The sequence below is a fragment of the Cherax quadricarinatus genome, chromosome 43, assembly GCF_038502225.1.
Source record: "Cherax quadricarinatus isolate ZL_2023a chromosome 43, ASM3850222v1, whole genome shotgun sequence".
Lineage (NCBI taxonomy): Eukaryota > Metazoa > Arthropoda > Malacostraca > Decapoda > Parastacidae > Cherax > Cherax quadricarinatus.
In genome coordinates, this window is record NC_091334.1 from 17,371,515 (window position 1) to 17,398,889 (window position 27,375).

The 27,375-nt window shown below is 37.0% G+C and overlaps 1 protein-coding gene across 2 annotated transcripts in view; it reads right to left on the reverse strand.

Moving 5' to 3' along the window:
• Positions 1-165: 165 nt before the first annotated feature.
• The window catches only part of LOC128694146 (uncharacterized), a 179,979-nt gene continuing 152,769 nt past the window's right edge, over positions 166-27,375 (reverse strand). The window contains exons 23-32 of one of the 2 annotated variants that reach the window (XM_070093627.1): positions 25,446-25,604; positions 22,661-22,869; positions 21,345-21,474; positions 17,329-17,482; positions 12,542-12,693; positions 10,490-10,720; positions 6,478-8,863; positions 6,273-6,335; positions 4,730-4,896; positions 2,071-2,212 (exon numbers count right to left, since the gene is read on the reverse strand). In XM_070093627.1, coding sequence (XP_069949728.1) covers positions 4,757-4,896; positions 6,273-6,335; positions 6,478-8,863; positions 10,490-10,720; positions 12,542-12,693; positions 17,329-17,482; positions 21,345-21,474; positions 22,661-22,869; positions 25,446-25,604 — 3,624 coding nt within the window. In that variant the 3' untranslated portion in view covers positions 2,071-2,212; positions 4,730-4,756. Of the gene's footprint in view, positions 564-1,882; positions 2,213-4,729; positions 4,897-6,272; positions 6,336-6,477; positions 8,864-10,489; positions 10,721-12,541; positions 12,694-17,328; positions 17,483-21,344; positions 21,475-22,660; positions 22,870-25,445; positions 25,605-27,375 lie in introns of those variants that run through there. The other variant, XM_070093626.1, reaches the window with a different exon arrangement.

Below are 27,375 nucleotides of genomic sequence, written 5' to 3' on the forward strand. Positions count from 1 at the left end.
AAGATGAGGTAATCAGTCCCTCAACCTAGGAGTAGGTGTGAAGAGCACCATAGTCGTGGAGACTATGCGAAGAGCACCATAGTCGTGGAGACTATGGTGCTCTTTGCACCTATTCCTAGGTTGAGGGACTGATTACCTCATCTTCTGTACATAGTTCTACTGTCTTCAAGTTATGTCCTAGAATTTGTATTGATAAAGCCACTGGATGGCGAAACGTCTACAATAAAGATACCCAGATGTTGCACATGTGTCTTAATTTCATCTTGTCGGTATTATATACCATTCTTACACAATACTCGGTATACTGGCACAACACTATTCAAAATTAAAAATAATTTCTATAAATAATCTGGAGTAATAGATCTGACATACCTAAGTACATATGCTTAAGTAGGAAATATAGTAAGAATCCTGAACAGTCAAAATCCAAATACAGTGACATTTGGATCGAGGAAAAGGTCTATTCTTCTTGTTATTTTATAAATATTACTAAACAATTACGTACCTTAGTGCAATCTAACCCAAAGAAAGCAGTAAGTACCCTTATATTCTTGAAACTTCACCTGAAAATGAAAAATCTGGCATAAGGTATATTATATACCTACGGAATTTAGTTTTATACAGACAAATGATCAACTGTCTCTTCCAAGGTTCTATCTTATAAAAATTATGGAATCTAAAAATTTGTTTAAAACCTATCCAAACAAGAGTGTGATCTGAAAGTTCCATGATTAAATATAGTGGAACCTTGGTACTTGAACAATTCAATATTCGAACGCTTTGTTTGGTAAACAAATCGCTCAGTAGTTGACCAAACAAACATGACCTGCCAGAACTTCGCTGTAAACTATTTTGTCTCTTCAATTTTTTTTTTTTTTTATATTATTTGTATAAATAAGTCACAATGGGGCCAAAAAGAAAATTGGGTGGGAAAACTTCATTCTGCACTCGAACAACCTTCTGGAACCAATTAAGTTCGAGTGCCAAGGTTCCACTGTATACTCTCACTGTGTCAACAATGTCTACTGGAAAAGCATAAGTCATTATTATTATTATTAGTTGCATGCTTATGTGTCTTGGGATGGGGCACCAACATGCTGTTAGCTAAGCAAGTTGAAGTTTAATACTGCAACTTACTAAGCTAACAGAAAGTTGAGGCCCAGTCTCTGCCCTCGTGTGCCTCTACTCTTGACTACTGTTCACAGGATAGGTAGGGTGATGCATGAAACTTCAACTAACAAAACTACAAGTTTCTTGACTTGGTCCCTCAAATGGATATTACATCATCATTTTCCAGTGCTGTACAGTATAATAGACATGAGAATGCAGCCAATCCTGATGCAGTGTGGGGTTCAAGTCAGGCATCATTTATAATATGAAGAGATTCAAGAAAATCAGTTTACAGTACAGAAGCTGGATTTGAGTATTGTGTCTGCCAGTGTTTTTGAAATTTTGCAGCTTCCAATATTATGTTCCAATTATTATAATCAAGGATGAAGCACTAAACCCTTAGGATTATACAGTGCATGTGGGGGGGGGGGGGGATGTGGAAGGTATTCAGGGAAATGGAGCACAGATCCAATTCCCAAGATCAAGAGCCCCTCACCAGCATCAAGGAACCTTCCTTGAAGAGCTTATGTTCCAAGATGTTAGTGACAGTAATTAGTGAGGCTTCTTGGCATCTAATGTTGTGTTCACTGAAGACTATGGTAATTCTTATCATATGTGATCATTCTCTGTGATGAAGTGGAAGTGTTTACCATAAGTAATGTGGAAAATCATAAATCTTGCATGATTCTTACACACAGCTTCCATAATTAGAACTGCTTTATATTAAAAACTTCCCCATCTGGAATAAAATTCAGTCTTGAAACACACTTACCTATTGTGTTACCATCGGTAAGAAAAACCAGCATTTGTCTAGAACCCACACGGCGGATGGAGGGAAGCCGATCCCGCTCTGACACTCCACTTCGGTTCTCACTAAATCCCCTGACTGCTCCTTCTAGATCGTTATCATCACTAAGGTGATGAGCATCCACAGGAAATTCTTCTTCTGATGACTCAACATCAAAAGTAAGGTCCTCAGGAAGCTCATCAGAGAGTGAACGCCGAAGGGAGTGTCTAGATGTATTGGAGTGATATGAGGAATGTCGGCTCTGTGGTGTTTCCGGAGGAAGGGTCACTGTCCGGAAACTCACCTCCTGATCACCTGTGTTATAAAAAAAGTACTTTACAACTGTATTCTTGAAATAATAATTTTAAAAGCTGATTCAGCAGCACAGACATGAATAGCATATACTACATAACTTTAATAAAATTTTTAAGACCTTATTCTTTTAAGTACTGTGACACTGTACATTGTACTTCATTATCCTAAAAAGAATATAGTTTTTCCCTATTTATCAACTTAATCTAAAATTAATGTTAAATACATTATTATTCTTATATTACAAAAAACTTATTCTTGAGATGCGAGTGAAATTGTTTATAACTTTTTCACTGTCAAAAAATGTCAAATATTTATTCCTGAGCCAACCAGGTGCTAACACATTACCATACTTACAAGCATCACATATAAATTCCTATTTTCAAGAGGAGTTTTATCTTGATAACATACCAAAAAATTTAAGATAAATATTTTGCAAACTTTAATATCCTCCATACATACAAACATTCACTATATACAATGTCAGGTCAGTATGTATAACTTTCCTTGGCTAAATTTCCTTCTTCATGTCACCCTATCTGAATGCTTAGTTCTTAAGTAGTCTTGAAGCATTAGAATTAGTCTGCCTGAAATGCACCGAATACTAGTGGCTGTCTTTTTGTGCCTAACAATATTTTATTATATGTAACTTGTATACTGAAGAAAAGAAATAAATTATTTTTACTTGTATTAACAAGGTACTACATGACTCCCAGTGCTTTCCCCTAATTATAACATATTTAAGTTGCCATACCATGGAAGGAAAGTGTCAGTGTTCAAAAAACACAATAATGTCTTGAAGCAACTAAGAGTGCATTGAAATGTATATTGTGCAGTACGGTTATTATTATTTTTTATTATCACACTGGCCGATTCCCACCAAGGCAGGGTGGCCCGAAAAAGAAAAACTTTCACCATCATTCACTCCATCACTGTCTTGCCAGAAGGGTGCTTTACACTACAGTTTTTAAACTGCAACATTAACATTATACAACATTAAATAAGTTAAGACATTTGGGTATTGAGGCTGAGGGAGTACCCCCTGAAATTTCAATTCTTATACAAATATTTTTGTAATTACAAAAGTATCCAGATAGTATAGTACATTCTTATTGTATTTATTTAAGAGTATAAGAACTGTTTTACTCTAAATAACAAAGGAATTCAGCATCCATTCTGCAAATGAAACACACTTATTCAAAGGGGCTCATATGCCACCCACTGCAAGCAAATATATACATAACTGCAACGGAAGCATTCCTATTAAAAAAAATTCAAGAAAAGCCAGCTACTATACTATACTTTATATACTGCATTTTAACTTTTATGTTAAGTATTGCAAAGGCCACCTTAAAAGTTTATGCGACTCGAGGTCCATGTCCGGGATCATACACAGTGAAGAAAAGTTGTAGAACAAACTTTTATTGGGACAATGCATTGCTCTGTGATAAAGCTTTACGCAGTATAAAACGTTGCTCTAATATAATGAAATTTGTCTTTTCTTTACTACTGTCAGTAGTATGGCACTTGGATTATACACAGGGATATTGGTGAGGTATCTGAAAATACTGTACCAATCTCCCTGACTTTTGTATAAACTTGCCTTGTGCAGATTTGCTTATAAACAGATGACTGATGTATAGCCAATATTGTCTTATACATGAATTAAAAATTATTTTTTTATAATGTTATGTGACAAAATACATTATACAGTACATTTATAAGGTAAATAATTTAATACTGTATTGCTGTGTCTGAGGAGACAGTCAGGAAGACATCTCCCCAATAGCTGTACTAGGCAGAATTCTTCAAGAGGTGTGTCATAATAGTGAGGGGCTCTTGATCCAAGGAATTACAGCTACCCTCTCCTTCCTCAGACAAAACCTAATTATCTCCCATTCCCCAGGTAATGTATGATCCCTACAGGTTTAGCAATTCTCCATAATTATAATTTTATTTAATATTTTAATCTGAGAAAAGCAGTAGATGAATAGGGGACACAGAGAGCCTGTAGAATGGAAGATATTTAGGTTTGATCCATGGAAGGGAAGAATAAGTCCAGTAAATGGATCAAGAGCTCCCCTCACTAGCCTCAAGGTACCCTGAAAAGTTTTCGATCATAATAATAATTATGACAATTGCTAAGTAACACAGCTACAGTACTCTGCATAGTTTTGCTTTCAGTAATTTTATCATTATGTATTCCTCACCCAGAGCCAGTTTGGTTGGTTGGTTTATAATGTTTAAAGTTTATTGACTACACAAAGGTATTAAAGCTGCATGTCATCTGTAGTCCATCAGTCAAGAATAATCCCTAAAATAGGGATCAAACTTTTAGGTAATATACACAAAGAACTACAAACCTGTCAGTGTTTAAGTCCATCACTCAACAATCAGGGAGACCAGTCTTACAGGAGGTAGCAGAATTACATGTACCATGCAAAATAAATTTCATACCAAAATTTTGCTTTTTTAAAATCAACATGTGAATTTTATTGACAATATATTCATGCTACCTACACAACCGTGCGTTGCCATCAGTGCTGGTTATTTCCGGGCCCCTGGAGGAACCAGTGACCCAAGAGTGACACCTCGAGCTATTGCTAGAGGATGTGGCTGAGGAGGCCCAAGAACTTTACCCACAATTGGGCCATTGGGATGATAGAGGCGTAAAGTGTTGCCGACCACTGCGTGAGGAGCCAATCAGGAGAAGACGCACCAAGAAGTGTTGCAGTCACAACAGAAGTAGCCACGTAGCAGTTCATGTGGAGAGGTGCCCAACAGGTTGTACCAGAAATTCCAAAAGGTAATACCAGTAGGAGCCAGAGGTAAAAGATCACATCAACAGGATATGAAAATGTAGGGAAGAGAGAATGAAACATGCAAAATAGGATTAATGTAGTATAAAATAGAATAACAGCAAAAAATAGGAGAAATAAAGTAATGAATATCAATATAAGATTTTAAGTATATATTATTGCAACAATGTTGAGCATACATTATAAAAAATAAGAATAAATAATACATTCATATATAATAAGAAACTAGTATTAAAGACTTGGACCCAATAACACTGTTTTATATCACTTGTTAGATGAGATAGAAGTACTGGAGAGAGAAAATTTGATGACATACATGAGGATGAAAAGGGAGGCATGTATTTCACTCATGGTGTAGGAAGAATAAAAATCTAGTTGAGGGTAAGAGTCAGAGGTGAGTGTGAAGGAAATGAACAAGTCAATGAGTAGGTTGAAAGACATTAAAGCAGCAGACATGCATGAGACCAGAAATAACCCTAGAAGCATGTGTTGATACATTCTGGGAATGATGGGTGCCTTTGTTTAATAAATGTATTAAAGAAGGAAAGCTACCTAAAGATTAGCAAAGACTCCATGTATAGTTCCTTTGTATAAGGGAAAAGGGAACACTCAGGATATTGCTAGGGAGTATTTCATTATTTCTCTTAATGGGGTTTAAAACCTAGTAGCTCTTGTAGGCAAGCAAAATACTTAGTCACTAAATAGGTCACCATCAGGAGACACTCCCATTTACTGATTATAAAACACTACCACCACATAACAGCAATGCCTTGCATGTTACTGTATCTCTCTCTGTACAACTGAAAATCACTGTACTACAGTATTTACTTTCAAGATGAACTATTAATGTAAATTCCAATGAATGGTTCAGTAATGATTGTGAATACGTATACTGTATAGCTGTAATGCTAAGTAACCAAAGCTAGTTTATCAGAGAGGAATCTTACACTACAGTACATGATCCATTAATAATTATAAAAATGTTTATGTAATGCTATGCAAAACTAAGAGCATCAAATAATAATCTAATTAGTATACCATAACCTCCACCTCATGAGATGTACTAGTGCAGAATCAGTAAGCAAACTGCTATATTAAAAATTTCTTATGATTATGAAATTAAAACATACATAAGTTACCATGATAAAAGATCCCCTAATATAAAAGATAGTTATAAAAGTAATACAGTATAAAATTTACCAAGAATATTTTATTAAAAATTATAAAATAAGAGGTTGACTTACCCACAAACTGTCTGCCAGGCATTCCTGCACTTGAATCCGTTCCTGGAGTCTTTGGTATACTTTCTTATGATTATGGAATTAAAACATACACAAGTTACCATGATGCAAGATTCCCTAGTACAAAAGATAAATGTATAAAAGTAATATAACATATAATTTACCAAGAATATTTTATTAAAAACTGTAAAATATGAAGTTGACTTACCCACAAACTGTCTGCCAGGCATTCCTGCACTTGTGTCCATTCCTGGAGTCTTTGGTATATTTTCTGCCGTCTTTTGTGTGTGAGCATTGAGAGAAGCATTGTACAGTGATGTTGCAGCTGTGTAGTGAGATCTCATTTCCAAATCCTTCACATCCCTGCTTAACTGACTATACAGATACATCTTTCGAGCATACAGGAGCAGCATCACAGATGTAGCAGACACAAGATTTCCAATGACAATAGATGGGTCCCTAAAGTGAATAGGTGCCTGTGTTGCAACTACTGTCCATACACACCAAGTAATGCTTGTGAAAAGGGAAGCCAACAGTATCCAGCGTGTCTCTCTACAGGTTTCGTCTGCATGCCACGTTTCAAAGCAGAAAAGAATAGTGGCTGCAATAAGAACCATCACATACACCAGAGAAATCACAAGCTCAACCTCAAACTGATCAGTTGGTGTGCATCGCCATGTTGCACCTGTCAGGTCAATACCAGGAGGGTAGAGGATTAGCCATGCAGCACCAAGCGTGACTTGCACTAAAGCTAGGGCCAAGGATATCAGTAAAAGCCCACCAGGCTTGGCCAAGACATCTGGGTCACCACTAATCCGGCTACAAGTCATGATTCTCCAAGTATGTATGACTTTGACTAACATGGCAGCAAAGACAGTGGCATATGCCACACCCATAAGAAACCTTCTGACAGCACATGTGCCAACAGTTGGCTGGAAGAGGAAAGCAAAATTGACTGCATATAGCATTAGGCAGCCAATAAGTATCATGTAGCCCAACACTGATGTGCCAGTTGCTGTGGGGAAAGACATCATGAAATACACCATTGTTATCAAGATAACTATTATTCCAAGGAGACTGATTGTTCCTGTAGTAATACCATAGACATTGAAGAAGTTGGCATCTATAGGAAGAGGTTTTGGGAGAGCCATAGCTGCATATACAGTTGACTGTGAGGAACATACTTCAAGGCAAATTCCCTCTCTGCATAAGGAATCTGGTGCATAAGTTCCAATTTTAAATTCTATACTTGGCTTTTCTAAGTGCAATTTACTATTCTCCCACTTTCCAACACTTAAATATCCATAATCTCTGCCTAATTTTCTGTAGTTCCAAATATGATATCCATATGCATCAGCTTGGCCACGGGAATTTGTTTCACTTGTATTATTTAATGTTAGTTCACTTTGTTGCAGAATTTCTAACAAAAGTTCAGCTTGCACAATATTGCAATCATCAATTGTCTCAGCTTCTGCACACTGTTTAGTGATATAAGATTCTAATCCATGTGCTATAGCATTAATACTTAAGATTGTATGGAAGACATAAGGATCTTGAACAATATCATCTGCGCGAACGTGCTCCGTTCCTAAGCATTCTGATATATACTGTCTCTCAACTCTCTCACTAGATGATAATCTACATTCAAACTTGTTCTGAAAATATTCTTCAAACCATTCATCTGGGAATGGTTCATGTTTCTGGAGAGTCAAATTTGAAACATAGTATCTAAAATCTGGAAGATCATAAGTTTCCATCGTAAAGGTTAATGCCCCAGCTGAGATCCTGTCTAAATCTTTTGTTACACTTGGTTTGTTGCCCCAGGCACTTCCAGCAATAAAGGTAAACCTTTCATCTTCATCAAGCTTTTGAGCTACTTTCAAAATTGTCCTTATATTATCTGCAGCATCCATTAAAAGTATGATTATTCTGGGCTTCCATGACACAGCCAATGTTTCAATCAGCTCTTGGGCATATTCTTCCGACACACGCTTTGGAACGCCGAGAGAATCTCCGAGGCAAACATCTTCTTTCAAAGCAAATTCTCTAAAGGTTTCCATAAGGAATTTACCTGTGTCATCATTGTCATAAACAACACTGACAAATTTCCAGTTGTATGACTTTACGATACTCAAGAATGTTCGTAGTTCAGCTGTCCTGGATGGAACACTTGTGAGAATTGTGTGGTCTGTACGATCTGATAGCTTCTGCCCACCAACTGGAGAGCTAAAGTGAGGAATGTAGTTTGAAGAGAGAATATTTGAGACTGCTTCTGCAGCATCATCATCAAATGTAATAGATGCTACAATCCTATTGGGACCCAAAACAATGTTGCCATCACTCTCTGAAGCTTCTCCAGAGAAAAAGCTGAAGAATCTTTCTCTGGCTCTCTCTATTCTATCACAGTAATCAAACAAGATGGCTCCCAGACCAACTCCTACATCATTGCTATTAATCTTGCTTAATGCATAAGCAATTGCAGCAACATTTTGGAAGATTCCTTCACTGAAGAATCCCCCACATGAAAAGAAGGTGTGGCCCTTGTGATGATATGGAACTAGACCACTAATGCCAAACCGCTGCTTGGGGAACATCTGAAAACATACACACATTAAAATATACATGCTTAGAATGAATATACGTGTATATGATAAAAATGTACTAAAATTATGAAATAAAAATACAGTAAACCCTCCATATGACCGGCCTCTATATAATAGACTTCGGAATTAAGGATCAAAATCCACTGGGTCAATCAATTTGGAAACAATGGCCAAAGTACACTCATTATAGAATTGTCCATTATTGTGAAAAATCACAAAAAAAATCTCTTTACTATCAACCACAACTTAGGGTATTTATAGTGCTGTCACTACTTACGTACCATAACTTCTTGATTTAGTGGACTAATAATAGGGAGCAGGGTGAAAGTAATGTCAACTGTGGTGGACAGGCAGTATTTTGTAGTGACTACAACAATAACTGACGATTCTGTGATCAACAAACTTTGTCAGTTGTTTCTGAATCTAACGACCAGTGGATTTAGTCTCGTATTTCCAACATACATTAAATTCAGGTCTATTAAATCGAGGGTTTACTGTACATGCTGCATCAAGGTCTAATAAATCGAGGGTTTATTATATGTGCTGCATCAAGGTCTGATAAATCGTACGTTTACTGTACATGCTGCATCAAGGTCTAATAAATCATGGGTTTACTGTACATGTTGCATCAAGGTCTAATAAATCATGGGTTTATTGTACATGCTGCATCAAGGTCTAATAAATCAAGGGTTTATATGCTGCATCAAGGTCTAATAAATCATGGGTTTACTGTACATGCTGCATCAAGGTCTAATAAATCATGAGTTTACTATATATGCTGCATCAGAGTCTATTAAATCAAGAATTTACTGTACATGCTGCATCAAGGTCTAATAATCGAGAGTTTACTGTATATGCTGCATCAAGATCTAATAAATCAAGGGCTTACCATATATGCTGCATCAATTCAACTTTCTATCTCACTGCTGGACAGTCTGACTATTACTCATGATTCATATATTACTTGATCACGAATTTAACCCTTCCATTAATCTATATTCATTACTTTGTAATGATATACAAAAATATTACAAATGTTCATGCAGATTCAGACCTAATTGTCAAGTATTAGAGGGCTATCTTCACATACAGACATGCAAAGTGCACCTGGATAGTACTTATGTACACTGATGTACAGTGCTTTGCTTTGTGGCGTTTCATTAATGCGGTGATTTTCAATTATAACCATTCTTCATTTATTCAGACTTCCTACAAAAAAAATTGTATTCACCAATCACTATAAGATAAAGACAAAAATATTTTAAGGTAAGTAATGTGTATACTGTACACATTACTTGCCCATTTAATATATGATAGTGTAAACATGTTACCAGTCTTATATGCATTTGAAAGAAAAAAAAAAAGAAGGGAAGAGGCCATGTTTCACTTTCAAGTAGTAGCCTGAAACCTAACCTGCTATATAAACTGGGCCCTCTTGTACTGTAAATACTCAATTGGGGTACACTAATGTTTGGTGCAATCAACATGAAATAAAATACTATTGCAATTTTACATGCATGCCAGTGTTTTTTTCTAGCTGGGCCATATACAGTATGCAGAACACTTAAAATGCATTAAATTGAAAAAAAAATCATTATACAAGCTCAATTTCTTTACCTGTAAATAGTGTGACTTTTTCCTGATTGGTTTAGATACAACAGCAACATCCCCACAAGCCTGAAAGTCAATGCACTGTGACTTAATCTCTGTCATGGCTCTCTCTTTTCCCTCTGCATCATATGTAATGACCAGTGATCCATTAAGGGCCAGTCCATCCTCCTCATTGTAGGTGCCCACATGCACGAGGCCAGCACCTTGCCGAGCACTAACATGACGAAAGTTTAAGACCTGCACAGGCATGAAAAATTTAACTTTTAAAGGAAATGAGCTAATAACAACCATACTGAAATTCCTAAGTCTTACTTCATTTAGTAAAGACTGTTCCATAATGGCAGGACCCAAATTGTATCAGTTTACTATGTCAGAATAAACTGTAAACATTAACAGTACTATAAGTACAATACAGCATTGAGTTGAGAACCTATTTTATAGACTATTTTACAAAAAAATCTTTCTCAAGCCCACAAAATACACAAGAGCACATATATCCTGCCAAGCAGGAATTGAACAAGGGTGAGGGGGTAAACATATTTTGTCTGCAAAACCACTAAATCCAATGGCAACTCAGTTGACTGAAAACAGAACAGTTATGACACTACCACAAGGGTTTGGAGGATACCCTGTGAAGAATTTGACTCTGTTTACATGGTGAAGACTTCCAGAAACCCAGACAAGAGTAAAAGAACATAGGTATGCTTGGAGAACCAGCAATACCAACACTGCAATGCTTGTATATCATGCTACTTTATCTATAGTGATTTATTACCAGCCATTCTGGAAAAAAATCCTGACTGCCCATTGTAAATAATAATACTGTACTTCTTCTTTCAACAAACCAGCTGTATCCCACTGAGGCAGGGTGGCCCAAAAGAAAAAGCAAAAGTTTTTCCATTTAAATTTAGTAATACACACAGGAGAAGAGGTTACTAGCCCCATGGTCCCAGCATTTTAATCACCTCTTATGACACACATGGCTTATGGAGGAAGAATTCTCTTCCACTTTCCCATGGAAATAAGCAGAAATAAACAAGAACAAGAACTAGTAAGAAAATAGAAAAAAAAAAAACAGAGGAATATGTATATATATGCTTGTACATTACATGTATGTGCAGTGTGACCTAAGTGTAAGCAGAAGTAGCAAGATGTGCCTGAAACCTTGCATGTTTATGAGACAGAAAAAAAGACACCAGCAATCCTACCACCATATAAAACATGTACAGGCTTCTGTTTTACACTCACTTGGCAGGATGGTAGTACCTCCCTGGGCGGCTGCTGTCTACCAACCTACTACCTAGTGTAAATAATCCATTACCATTTAATTTTTTTCTGTGTGTGTGTAGCCTAATTCTTGTCTGCATAAACAACTCATTATGGCTGTAACCAGATATAAACATGTAAGTTGTTCATTACCACTGTAACTTGTTCAGCTATCAAAACTTTGTGACCCAGTTCCTTGATCCAATATATGCTTCTGTAATCTTTTGACTACCACCCACAGGATGGGCCTGGTGTGCACAATAAAGATATCAGATTAACTTGTGTATCATACCATGAACCACATTCTTTCACCATAGACTGGATCAAAGAAGTATAATTAAAAAACAAATAAAACCAGATGTATGTACCTGGAAGCAACAATCATGCTAAAATTTGAAGTTACAGAAAAACAACAAAGGATTTTACCTTAACTTATCATCCATAAATTTACAAACTAATTAACATTATATCTGATAAAATATATACAGTATAATATATACTGTAATACATAAAAAATCCTTGCTTATTAGGGTTGCATTATACAAAAACCTGTTTATGTCAAAATATATTATTTGTATAGTTTAGGCTAGGATTACCTGTACTTGTTATCCAATCTACTGGCAATCAAAGAGCTCAAAATTCAGAATAAATCTTCACTTACACTTGAGTTGACTTGAAATAAAATCCATTTCTAATCATTTTCTGATAAAAGAAAAAGAAAAGAAAAATTTAAGTTCATTGACAACCATCATATGTCAACCTATTTTCTACAACAAAGCAGTTATAACAAACCTGGAGTGTGGCAGCACGGTTATGGCCATCAACAGTAAAGGCAACGCGGTGCCCATCCACTCCACGTATGTTGGCAGAGCGAGTGTATTGGAACATCTTGTCTCTGTAGTGGAAATCTCTTGTTATCTCATCACAAGAACCACTTGACACACCTGTAGAGGAAGAACATACAACTGTATAGTAGGAAATAAACAAAAATGAGAGAATATGAATGTTTTAATTTACTCCATGATGTAATAACCATTGGGTATATTATACTGTACTAAAATATTTGTATATTCACCTATTTGTGGTTGCAGGGGTTGATTCTCAGATCCTGGCCCTGTTTCCTTACTTGCCACTTCAGATTCACTCCCTCTTTGCCTCATGAGCCCTATCATACCTGCTCTTAAACACTATGCAAGGAGAATCCCTCCACTACTTCCTCACTGAGACTAAAGAAATCCTGTACATGTATTTCCTAACATTCCTATGGTTCATCTGTGCCTTTAACTTCCAATGGTGTCCCCGAGTTCTCATTTCTTGCATCCCTGTATTCTGTATGTTGTTATCATGTACTAGTCAGGAAATCTGTGGCTTAGCAAGGCCTCCCAAGCTAGGGATACACCTGACATTGTGTCAAAGTTTTATTTCAAATGATAAACATAAATTCAAATTCAAATTCAAAGTTTATTCTCTATAAGGATTACAATGCTGAGTTTACAGAATTTGGTTAATGTACCTGTTCTATCTCATCTACTCTATGCCGAATGAGATAGAACATTTGGCCCACACAACCAACTGATGCCTTTGTTTCAAAAGTGCTGTCTGAATAGCCAGAAAGCCAAGAGTCCACATATTCAGTGGATGGAGAGCTAGTTATAAGTGGGCCATGGGTGCAGTGAACAACTTATGAGAAAAATTAGGCTATGTTCCATGCCACCTCCAAAAAAAGCCAAACACCTCTTCTTTTAAACACACAATTCACCTAATATAATAAACTAAGCATTGTAAAATGATTTTAAAAGGCAGGTAGATGCTGTGAGAAAATGGTATATGTCTCCACTGATGAAGAGCGGTGTCCCCTCCAGAAAATACTGGGTTGGTGTGTCTTTTCAACGGGCAATCCTCGTCGAAACACCGTGATTACAGCATGATATTATTGTATAACTGGAACAATACACAAACAACTCACTCATAGGAGACTTGAAATGTATAATGATGTTTTGGTCCAATTAGTAGTGACTAGTTAATGGTCCGAGTTGGACCTAAACGTTGCCATAAATTTTAGTTTCCTATGTGTGGGTTGTGTATCTAGCATAACATAATAAAGTCAATGTGAATACACTTACTCTAATTTCTAGTTGCTGCTTAAGTGGCTTAATGTCAGTGGAGAGGCTTGGTGTGGCCCTACTGGGTCACAGAGGAGGTGGCTGGGGTTCAGGACTGAGATCAACACAGGGATGCTACTTACAGGAGCCCTCAAATATTCTGTAATGTGTCCCCGCTGTGTAATGCCCAGTAATACTTTATATGGTGAACTTCAGCATCTGCTTAAGAGCAGTGCTTCTAGATGTGTCAGGGTCCTCTTCAATCAAACCGTCCACAAATTTTCCGGCAACGTGGAACTACTCACATAACTGTTGTAGTGTTAACTTTCTCTGCAGGCCCTCTTTCCTCATCCTCTTCTACTATCTGAGTCCCTTCTGTCTGGGAACTGAGCTCTGCCAGCACTTCCTCTGGGCTTCTTTTTTTTTCCCTCGCCATCTTCTAAGAGTTCATCGACATCTTCTGGCTGTCTTCAAGGCCCTCACCTGGGCAACTCCTTGCCAGCTGAATAATTTCCTGGACTTCACTCTCAACCTGTGAAATTATTCACCACACTAAGCTACAATTTTCCCCAGCCTGCATTTATTGTTGATTTGGATACATTATTCTATACAGCTTTGATGTGGGGTAATGCAATGTTGAATTTATGCCAGAACTTTGGCACTCCAAGTTCTGAATCATTGTTCATTTCTACAAGGAGTTTCTGCACCATTCCATGTGTAGATATATTTAACCCTTTCAGGGTCGACAGGCCCTCTCAGAGACTTGTTCTCAGGGTCGCCCAAATTTCCCCCCCAAAAAAAAATTATTTTTTCTTATGGAAAGATAGAGAATCTTTTCCCGATCATAATGACACCAAAAGTAAGAAATTTGATGGAAAACTTACAGAATTATGCTCTCGCGAAGTTAGCGGTCTCGATGATGTTTACGCATCGGCGATTTTGCCCACTTTGAGCCCTATTTTCGGCCAATTCCAGTGTACTTGTCGACAAAAATCATAACTATTTCGCTAGAACTCCATTTTTTCTTTTGAATGAGTACAAGAAACCACCCATTTACCAATATCAACTATCCAATACAGTGGTCAGATTTTAGCAATTTTGCCAATTTCACACAAATTTCAAAAGATGCCAATTTCCGAATAGGGTCCAGAATAAACAAGAAAGACATCCCTGGCACTAAAATAACATTTCCTCTGTTCATTAGTCACATCCCCACGCCCCTCTTACATTCTTTTGCTTTCCACTTTGAATTTTTATTCTCACAAAAAAATAGAAGATTTACTGTTATGCAGACTACTGCATTGGTGTAGAAATGGTATAAATAATATCAGCGCACTTGTGAAAGAATATTAGACTCACCAGTTGACATGTATTGGATGCATAGCATGATTTGTTTACTTTTGAACTTTGGTAAAAATCGAACATTTCTGCTACTTTGAGCTCAATTTCAAGGTATTTTTCTTTGTAAAACCAGTCAAAATCATCTCAATTTCTGTAATATGTCTTCCATTCTATAAAATGAGACCAGGAAAACTAGAATACAACAATAAATACCATACGAAAATACAGTGCAAAGTCGCTGTTTTAATCCAAAAACACGGTCAAAGTTTTTTTTTTCTCATTACGCACTGTGTGCTGCAGGATTTTTTTTATACCGCGCACACTGACCACATAGACCCATTCTTTCATATGTAGGCCTACCAGCTTTCTCTCACTAGATTTGAGGGAGCTAGAATTTAGGTGTACTAGTACGTCAAAAACCCTGGCGCATAAGCCGTACTAGTACGGCCGAAACCCTGAAAGGGTTAAATGGCTTAATTACACTGTGATCCAGTAGTTGTATAGGTGATGTTGTATTTGGTTTTTAAAACAATAACTTTTACATTTGGGTTCAAATCCTGCAACAGTTTAGGATGAGCACAGGAAATTATCAAGAGTTAGGAGAATCTTGAATCCTGAATTCGGGAATAAAATGATACTTGAAAAATTCAACAAATAATTCCTCTGTCATCTATGCTGACTGGTTTGATAACAAGTAAAGTGGTTTTTGCCATTCCATTTCAAAGCATGGGAATTCTTTGAGTGATAAATAAGCCTGGGTCTACACTTAAAAGTCACCTGTTGCATTAGCAAACAGCAGCAAGCTTAAACAGTCCTTTGTTGCCTTGAATCCAGGAGTACTTTTTCTTGCTTGCCGATGTAACTTCTAGAAGACATCTTCCAGAACAATTCTCTCTCATCAACATTAAACACTTGGTCAGGTCCACAGCCACCCTCAGAAATAATTTCTCTACCTGCTGTGTGGTCAGCAGAGGCACTCTCGCTACTTAACTTTATATTATGAAGCTTACTGTACACTCTACAATGATTAAACCATCTATGACTGAAGGTATACACATTTGCAGGCTTTTCTTAATGCTTGTACATTGCTTAATAGCAAGATAAAGCTTTGCTGTGGAAGACAAGGAAATTAAGTAGTGCATGTTTCTTTGTTTTCTTCTGAATCCAGTTATTCAGCATCATTTCAGTTTTATTTACCTATATTGACTGCTTTCCCATTTTTTCAACAGGTCACAATTTGGGTTACTCATCATACAAACTGTTATCTTCTCATTGTCTCAAACTGAATGAATTGTTGATTCCCTCACACCATAAGCCTCGGCTGCATCAACCACAGGTGCCCTACCCTTAAGCATATTTTCTTCAACAGACATAGTTTCATGCTTAAACTTCTTCCTGGCACCTTCATCCACACTACATTTCCCTTTTGATGCCATGATTAATAGCCAGACATGACATGGGGAGACAAAAAGATTGGAAATGAAATAATAACACAGGAGAGAGTTATCGTTCTGTACACACTTGCCAGGTAACCAGTGGTGGTGTGGGTGGGAGGCGAGGGGGTGGGTGTAAACAAAGTTAGATATACCATGAAACAAGAGGCCTGAGGTGTGTAGGGAAAGAATTGGCCCAACTGTGCTGCCACAAGGAGCAGGAGGAGGAAATAGGTAAAGATGTCGCAAAAGGTGGAAATAGATACAAAAAATGAATCACAAACAGACGGAAACCTCAGTAGGTGGAGGTGCAAAAGGTGGTAGTCTACTGTACTTTCAATCAACTGATATGAATTATCCTTGCCATATCTATTTTTGAACCCCTAATCTATATACTGTGTGCATATATGTACAGTTTATGTATATAGGATGTACCAAATATTCTTCCTTGCATAATTTATTACAGTACAGTACCTGTATCTCAATACATGTACGTATATGTAACTAAATTTTTCCTTCCTTTTTCTTCTAAAATGCTCAGCATGCTAAATTATTATAGACTTTTTAAACATCTTTACATTATGAACCAATGAAAACTCAATATTAATTTAAGAAGAAATATGTGGATAGTCATCTGGCAAAGTCTTCAAGTCTTGGAAGACTTTCCCAGATGACCGCAATTTGTCTGCAATGCTGGCTTTACCTGGACATGCCTCCCTCCGCCACCTGTCGAGTCCTTGACCAATAAGAGACATTGCATTCATGGTGTTGACCACATCTTCAGCCTGGTGGAATTTGTAGCCAGAGAGATTGTGTGCCGACCCAGTGAAACACCCTGCACCTTGGCATTTAAATACCTGTTTAGAGACAGGAACATGATAAGAATATGAAAACACAAAGCACAGAAGCCATAAAACAGATTTCACATTGTAATAAAGTTGGTAGAATTACTGACAATATGTAAAGAAAATGGACACAAGTGCAACAAATGTGACATTTTATTGTGGCAACGTTTCACTCTCCAGGAGCTTTATCAAGCCAGGAGCTTTATTAATGGCTTGATAAAGCTCCTGGAGAGCGAAACATTGCCACAATAAAATGTCACATTAGTTGCACTTGTGTCCTTTTACTTTACAGATTTCACATTCATATCAGAGGATTATCATGCAAGCACTATAGGCAATGCAAAAAAAAAAAGAAATATATCAGAACAAAATTGATGACACAAGAACAGAATACTGAATACTCAAATGCAAGTCAAGGATACTTTTTATCCCTAGACCTAAACTGTATAAGCTATCAGTTGCCCTCCAATCTGAATACATCGTCACAAAAATTTGAAGTTTTCCCAACAGTATCTCGTCTAATAAACAAAGACTGCTTGCTCATGGTTTAGGCCATCCAATAACTGAAGCAGACCTAGTAAAAACCAATAAAAAAAAAAACTGAGTGATAAGCCCTACCCTTCAGGAAACTTGCCAAAATTCAACCATTTCTGCCACTTTGAGGCCTATTTCAGGCTACCTCCTATCTGAAGATTTTGGTATGAAACCAACCAAAATTTTCTACATTTCACTAGGGTTAAAAGATAAAGAATCTAACACAAAGTGGGAGTTGTCACAGTTGCTCTTTGCTGATGACACTGTGTTTTTGGGGGATTCTGAAGAGAAGTTGCAGAGATTGGTGGATGAGTTTGGTAAGGTACGTAAAAGAAGAAAATTAAAAGTGAATACAGGAAAGTGTAATGTGATGAGGATAACAAAAAAATTAGGTAATGAAAGATTGGATATCAGATTGGAGGGAGACAGTATGGAGGAGGTAAATGTATTCAGATATTTAGGAGTGGACATGTCAGTAGATGGGTCTATAAAAGATGAGGTAAATCATAAAACTGACAGGGGGAAAAAGGTGAATGGTGCACTGAGGAGTCTGTGGAGACAAAGAACTTTGTCCATGGAAGCAAGGAGGGGAATGTATGAGAGCATAGTTATAACAATGCTCTTATATGGGTGCGAAGCATAGGTGGTGAATGGTGCAACAAGGAGAAGGTTGGAGGCAGTGGAGATGTTGTGTCTGAGGGCAATGTGTGATGTGAATACATGTATAATGCAGAGAATTTGTAGATTTGAAATTAGGAGGAGGTGCAGGATTATTTATTTATTATCCAGAGGGCTGAGGAGGGGTTGCTGAGGTGGTTCGGACATGAAGAGGTGGAACAAAATAGAATGACTTCGATAGTTGTATATAAATCTGTAATGGAGGGAAGGTGGGGTAGAGGTTGACCTAGGAAAGGTTGGAGGGAGGGAGTAAAGAAGGTTTTGTGTGCAAGGGGGCTTGGACTTCCAGCAAGCATGCGTGAGCGTGTTAGATGGGAGTGAATGGAGACAAATGGTTTTTAGGACCTGACGTGTTGTTGGAGTGTGAGCAAGGTAATATTTATGAAGGGATTCAGGGAAACCGGTAGGCCGGACTTGAGTCCTTGAGATGGGATGTACAGTGCCTGCACTCTGAAGGAGGGGTGTTAATGTTGCAGTTTTATAACTGTAGTGTTAGTGCACCTCTGGCAAGACAGTGATGGAGTGAATGATGGTGAAAGTTTTCTTTTTCAGGCCACCCTACCTTGGTGGGAAATGGCTGACGTGTTAATAAAAAATAATACAGCTAGCCCTCCACTTTCGAGAGCTTCGAACATTCACAAATGCCCAGCTGCCCAATCATAACACGTATATACAATATTTTACGATGTTTTCATGTGTTTTATGACTGTTTGTGGTTCAACAGGTTAAGGAAGCAGTATTGTTAGGCTAAGTAAATGCTATTATTATATTTCCCCACAATATATTTGCGCATCAAAACATTTGCGAATGCTACAGTACAGTATTATATTTCCCTACATCACATTTGTGCACCAAACATTCGCGAATTTTCAAGATTCGCAAGGTTCTTGATCCCCTAACCCTTGCGAATGTGGAAGGCCTCCTGTAAATCTTCTAGCCTATTGATGCCAAGAAGCAGCCAATAAAACCTCAAAAACTAATTCTAAGTTGCTATTTTAATCCAAAGGCTGAGTCAGAAGTTTACTGATCTCATCTTGCACTGCATGGGGGTAGGAATTTTTTTTTATACTGAGTATACTTACTGCACAGGCCCATTTTTTCATCTCTAGGACAAAATTTGCCACTCAAGGCATATCTGAGGGCACTATGAATTATGGGATCTAAGTGAGCAACACTGATTCCAAATGTCATAGATCAATGTGGCAGGTAGTGAAAGGGTTAAACCACATTACAGCAAAGGAGGCTGGAAGTAGTGGAGATGTAATGCTTGAGAGAAGTGTGTGACATGATTATGGACAGAAATCAAACCACAGGGCTGAAGAAGGGTTATTGAGGTGGTTTCAGCATTGAAAGTGGATAAATCAGAATAGGATGCACAAGTGGATGTATAAATATAGGGTGGAAGGAAGGAGGGAGGGTTGGAGCAAGGATGGGGTAAAGGAGATTTTGAGTGCTAGGGGCTTTAGCATCCAGCAAGTCTGTGTGAGTGTGTTAGATCAAAGTGAAGGGAGATGAGGGTTTTTTTTATTGCTTGGCATGCTGTTAGTGTGAGCAAGAAAACATTTATGAAAAGATTCAAAGAAATCAACTAGCCAGACTCAAATCCTGGAGGTGAGAGATACATTGCCTGAACTTTAAAGGAAGAGGTGGGGATGTTGCGGTTCAGAAGGATATCTGAATTGTGATATTTGCACGGGTATTTCTGGTAAGACAGCTATTGAACGAGTGATGGTGAATGTGGCTAGTGCATAAAAAAATTGTGGTGGTAATTTTTGTTAGAATAATTACTGGAAAGTAGAAATATATAGTAAAGAGCATGAATATGAATGCTAACTGGAATCTTAATAAGCCAGCTAATTAGATACATTTGACATTTATATTCAATTTATATAAATTTACAACAAATTCAGGCAGGGTTTATGACAATATTTTTGAAATAGGTGGCAGTGTGAAATTTTTAGAATCTCCTTATAGAGTTTTCTATATTTTTGGAAATTTAATTTGCATGGAGTTTCTATTAAGGGTGAGTCCAACATGTGAGGTATCAGAGATATTTATTGATTGTACTGTGTCTATGCATTCTGTTGCAACTTTCTAAATAGTTTTTAGCAATGGGTTAATAATTATATTGAGTGCTCTGCATATATCTGTTGGAGTGTGAGCAGGGTAATATTTAGTGAAGGGATTCAGGGACTTGAGTCCTGGAAATGGGAAGTACAATGCCTGCACTTTAAAGGAGGGGTTTGGGATAGTGGCAGTTTGGAGGGATATGTTGTGTATCTTTATACGTATATGCTTCTAAACTGTTGTATTCTGAGCAACTCTGAAAAAGCAGTGATAATGTGTGTGTGGTGAAAGTGTTGAATGATGATGAAAGTATTTTCTTTTTGGGGATTTTCTTTCTTTTTTGGGTCACCCTGCCTCGGTGGGAGACGACCAACTTGTTGAAAAAAAAAAAAAAAAAAGTACACATAGTATAAATTAACTAGGATAACCCAAATAAAAATGAAGGGGAGTGGAGAAGAAGAATGTTGTCTTGAGTTTCACTGAATGAGACAAAACCTAATAAAAAAAAATGCTATACAACACAAGAAACTGCAGAAAAATCCAATGGAGTTATTCAGTAAGTTAATCACATGAAGAAGGCACAAGAATTGATTACCTCTGCCCAGAACTCATGGAACCACGGGTATGCTGTGTGGTTGGCAAGTGACAGGCTCTTGAAGTAAGTCTGGAACTCCTGTACGGCACCACTGACAGGTTGCATCACTACCATGCCAAGTGCTTCACTCCTGGAAGGAAAGCCAAGATCTCACAACATAATGAAGATTTACGTATGAATATAATTTTGCCCCATGCCTAGACATTTCATTACTGCTGTTTCTAATAAATATTTATATAAAAATGATAAAATTGCTCTGTATGAAGAAAAAGTAAAATATATCAGAATCTAGTAATTATCAGAAAAATATTCAATATTTTTATCTTTCTACGAAGAGGCACATGATTCCACCTCTCCTACCCACCAATTATAACAAAATCACCACCTTTCAATACCTAGTCACAATGTGTAAGATACTAATTCATGTTGAAGGAGTGTTAATATAATGTTTTATAATGTGTTGTAAACATTTTAATAAAAATTATATAAACATTTTTTTTCATGCAAACCACTTTTGATTTTTATACATGGTTCAGGTGAAATTGGGACCTTTTTCAAAGTTACCCATTGAAGGCAGCCTTTTATTGGATTCAAGAAATGATGTCAAACAAGATTTACCTGTATTCTTACACAGTAAACCACCTCAAAGGCAATATATCTTTTTTTCTGGGAATACAATCATGCTAAAAATATAATATAGAACAGTATATCACTGAACTATGAAAAATTATTTGTGTGGTCACATGGAATGACTGTCAGCAGTACAGAAAGCAATTATGATGTGAAGGAAATACAGGAGGTCCTCAGCTCAGAAATGAGTCGAGTTTCTGGTTTTTCAACTTACACAGTCATAATGAGGCTCGGTGATAATAAAAATTTATGGTATACCTGGTATTTGATGCCAAACGGGTGGGGAGTGAACAAGGTCCTAAGACTGAAACATTTCCTAATAAATGTCTTAAGCATTTGTTTACATTTCCAACAGAACTTTCACTGGTGCCTAAATGTGGATGTAGGCAAGCTGAAGCATTTATAAGATGGATCCTGTATATACACTCCTCCATTCTCTTTATTCTCAAGATGCAGAAATTCACTTTAATGTAAGTTGCTTTATTGTTAAGTTTTAAAATACTACAAGTACAATGACATAATTAAATAATGGAATACATGTATAGTAAAATATTTCTGCTATTTCTAGTGTTTATAAATAAACAACTGAAATAAAACCATTACATTCAGAGAATATGGAAATCTATATTTTTGCAATCATATATTTATGCCTGAACATATAACAATGCCATAATTCCAAAACATACTCTTGTTTTATAAAGGGCAGAGGAGAGTCTGCAACAATGAAGACAAAGTCACCAAGATGCAAAAGCCCTTCACTGCGAAGTTTAGCTGCAGCCTGGAGAAACAGCGCTGCATGGTGATTCTCCAGCAACAAAATAATGGCCCTGGCTCCCTGCTGGGCTGCCTCAGCCAACTTGTGCCACACACCCATCATGTATTCTATCTGGTCAACCTGTGTAGATATAAATGTCATTTTATTCATGGGGATTCATTATTTTTCTATATTTATCATTTTATCAATTTCCAGACAATGCAAGAGGACACTTGCTTAACTTCTAACATTTTAACCCTTTGACTGTCGAAGGGCCCAATCCTGAAGTTGCTCCTGGTGTCGCAAAATATTCGAAAAAAAAAAATTATTTTTTCTTATGAAATGATAGAGAATCTTTTCCCGATTGTAAAGACACCAAAAAAACGAAATTTGATGGAAAACTGACGGAATTACGCTCTCGCGAAGTTAGCGACTTCGGCGATATTTAAAAATCGGCAATTTCGCCCACTTTGAGCCCTATTTTCGGCTAATTCCGTTATTCCAGTCAACCAAACTCATAACTATTTCTTCAGAACTCTATTTTTTCTATCGATTGAGCACAAGAAACTGCCCATTTACCGATTTCAACTACCCAATAACATGGTCAGAAATTTGCAATTTGGCCAATTTCACGAAAATTAAAAAATACGACAATTTCAAAATAAGGTCCAGAATGAACAATGCAGACATTCCTGGCTCTAAAATAAGATTTTCTTTGTTCATCAGTCATGTCTCCAGGTCCCTGTGATATTACTCTTGCTTTTTATTTTGAAATTTTATTCAAACAAAAAATAGAAGATTTACTGTTATGCAGACTACTGCAATACTGTAATAATTGTAAAAATTACATCAACCCATTCATGACTGCGTATTAGAATGGCTATTTGGACATTTATTGGACAATGACATCATTTGTTTACTTTTGAACATCGGCAAAAATCAAACATTTCCTGTACTTTGTGCTCCATTTCCAGGTTCTTTTTATAGTAAAATTAATCAAAATCACCTCCATTTCTATAATATAGTTTCCATTCTATCAAATGAGACCAAGAAAACGAGAATACAACCACAAATACTATACGAAAATAGACCACAAAGTCGGCATTTTAATTAAAAAAAACGGTCGGAGTTTTTTTTTTCTCATTATGCACTGCGTGCTCCAGGATTTTTTTTATGTGGTGCACACTGACCACACAGACCCATTCTCTCACATGTGGGCCTACTAGCTTTCTCCTGCCTGATTTGAAGCCGCTAGAATTTATGAGTATATATACGTCAAACACGGTACCTCACAAACGTATATATACGGCCGCGACAGTCAAAGGGTTAATAACACATTTCTGTGCAGTATTTTAGTTTTTAACACAATGGCCATTTCCCACCAAGATAGGGTTAACCCCCCCCTAAAAAAAAAAAAAGACACTTCCACCATCATTCATTCAATCACCGTCTATCCAGAAGCATACCAATATTACAGTTCGAATAATCTTCCAAACTCCAGGCACAGTACCTCCCACCTCCCAGACTCAAGTCTGGCTAACCAGTTTCACTAAATCCCTTCACATATGTCAAAGGTGCGACAATGATACAAGACCACACACTCTCAGACGTGCTCTCGCTCGCTCACGAAACATAACCTGGTTCTACCATGTCTTTCTTATCCTCAACACACCCACCTCCACCTCTTACCTACCCTACCATTTCTCAGGCACTGAATAATACTTAATAGTTTAGCATTTATGAATATACTGTAACAATATTCAGACTGCCAGATATATAAAACACAGTATTACATAAGCATTAAACTACTCAATATGCAAATGAACAGGACCTGAAAAAATATACTGTGAATTGCTTGCCTTAAGTAAATACACTATACAGTTTTCTTTTGTTTTAACTGCATTAATAAAACAATTTGCTTCCACTTGCCTTCCCTTGTGTGGACCCTCGGTCTTGCATCACCTGCATACTTTTAAGTGAAAGTTTATAACTTTTAGAAAATAGTGAAAATTGACTATAATTGGAAGTATATTGATATTAACCTACTCCGTAGTTTGGAAATTGGAAGGAGGTGCGGGATTACCAAAACTATTATCCAGAGAGCTGAGGAGGGGCTGTTGAGGTGGCTCGGACATGTAGAGAGGATGGAATGTAATAGAGAGAAGGCGGAGTAGAGGTCGGCCTAGGAAAGGTTGGAGGGAGGGGGTTACCTGGGGTAAAGGTAGTTTTGTGTGAAAGGGGCTTGGAGTTACAGCAAGCATGCGTGGGCATGTTAGATAGGAGCGAATGAAGACAAATGGTTTTTAGGACTTAAAGTGCTGTTGGAGTGTGAGCAGGGTAATATTTATGAAGGGATTCAGGGAAACTGGCATGCCAGACTTGAGTCCTGATGGGAAGTACAGTGCCTGCACTCTGAAGGAGGGGTGTTAATGTTGCAGTTTTATAACTGTAGTGTAAGTGCACCTCTGGCAAGACAGTGATGGATTGAATGATGGTGAAAGTTTTTCTTTTTCAAGCCACCCTACCTTAGTGGAAAATGGCCAATGTGTTAAAAAAAAAATTGATATTAATGTTATCACTACTACTGCTTCCCAGTTTATAGGTTTAGTTATGATTTGGGAGTAGTTTTGGGGGGTATTTTGTGATACTTTGAAGCAACTAGTGCAACACAATCTGCATGGCTACTTTCCTTTCCTTTATGTGGTTTGTAATATTACCTTAAGTGGTACTGGTTCAGTTATGGCAGCTTTCAGATTGTGTGCCTCAGTTTCTCGAAGGAGATGTTTGTGTATGTCGCCGGGCGTACCGCCATCGGAGTATACAACGCTAAACACCTCCCACCTCCAATAAAGCAGAAGCGATGTGATGGCACCTCCCTGGGGTTAGAATAAATAATATAAAATTATTATTTCAACCTGAGAAGAATTATTAAGTGTACATACATTACTGTTTTATTCAGAATAATGTATATACAGGGATATCTGAATTTTTCATAAATAACCCCCCATACTTGGAAAAGAAAACTTATTTTATAATAGTATTGCTTATAAAGATTTTTATGTAATAATTTTTTCTGGACAAAAATGAACAGATTTGTATTAACAAAAACAGGTAAATAAAAAATAAGGGAACAATAAAACACATTCTTTTCTAAAGATATTTTTGAATAAGGGTTATTTGTGAATTATTCCTCTTATGGTATTATGACTTTTGTTCCTCGTACACTGAATAACAAAAGATTAAGAATAACAGAACTCTGATAACCCACCCTTATTCAGACAAAAAATCTGAATTATTGATTGATGACCTAAAAATAAAAATCCACTATTTTTCTTTACTTTTTCAGATAGCAGGGTAGTATTTTCAACAGAATATCTGAACACTGCATTGCCTTGCTCGACATGTCAAGTCTAGCACTGTGCTACATTAAATAGCATTTGCAGGTCAGGAAAGTCTGCTTACAACACATCTTTGAGGATGCCTTGGTATGTGCACTATAATTAAGACCCATTTTCCAGAACCGTAACCACGAATGCTAAGCAATTCAATACAGGCATGTCACACTTAAACAGAAGGTTAGGTTCTAGGCTACTGCTCTAAATTGAAAATCACTGTAAACTGAATCATAGCCTTTTTTCACTTTCAAATGCATATACACCTACCATCTGACTTGAGTTCGGTTCCAAGAAACCGGTCGTAAGTTGAAATGATCGTAAGTCGAACTTTACTACTGAATATCAACAAAACATTTTTGTAATGACTTTATTTTATTGTTTTATTTTGGTATTTCATGTTTTACTTTACTTTTTATGCTGTTAGTACAGTATTTTATACTGTAAGATTTAGGATAAACACTGTGTAGAACACAAATAGTTGTTTATTTCCCAGAAATTTGGCATAAAAAACACGGTCGTAAGTCGAGTGGTTGTAAGTCGAGCAGGTCGTAAGTCGGATGGTAGGTGTATAAGCCTGATAACATGTTTATACTATCATATATTAAGTAAGCAATATAACTAAGCCTAAAAAATGCATATACAGTACACATTACTTACCATAAAATATTTTCAGCCTTAGCTTATGGTGAGTGGTGAATATATTTATTGTAGGAAGTCTGAATAAATGAAGAATGGGTATAACTGAAAACCACTGTATTAGTGAAACACTGTACAGTGAAGCATTGTAAAATGGGGACTGCCTGTATTTGATTTTCATAAATCCATGTTATGATGCCTTGATGGGATGTGTCCTGTTAAAGTGGGGATAATAGAATTTCCCAGCATCTCTCAAAGATGTTGTAGTGGCCAGGCTTAGGCTTGGTTACAAGTACTTCTGGCAGTTTGGGAGACACACAGATGATGATCAAACTAAATGTAAATTATGTGATCAGGCATATGGTCACTCTCTTGAACACTATGTGCTTAATTGTCCACTCATTGAGGAATACAGAGACAGACAGTATAATAACCTATGTGACATGTCAAGATATCTTATTAATGAAAATAAGATACCAGATATGCTAAGCAAATTTCCTAAATTTGCTTGTAACAGATAAGTGAACTATAGATATGTAGATATAAATCCATATGTATTCCTGTTAACCCTTTGGGGCCTAGTTCCTAGGCCTTTTGTGTATCCATATGCTCTCGC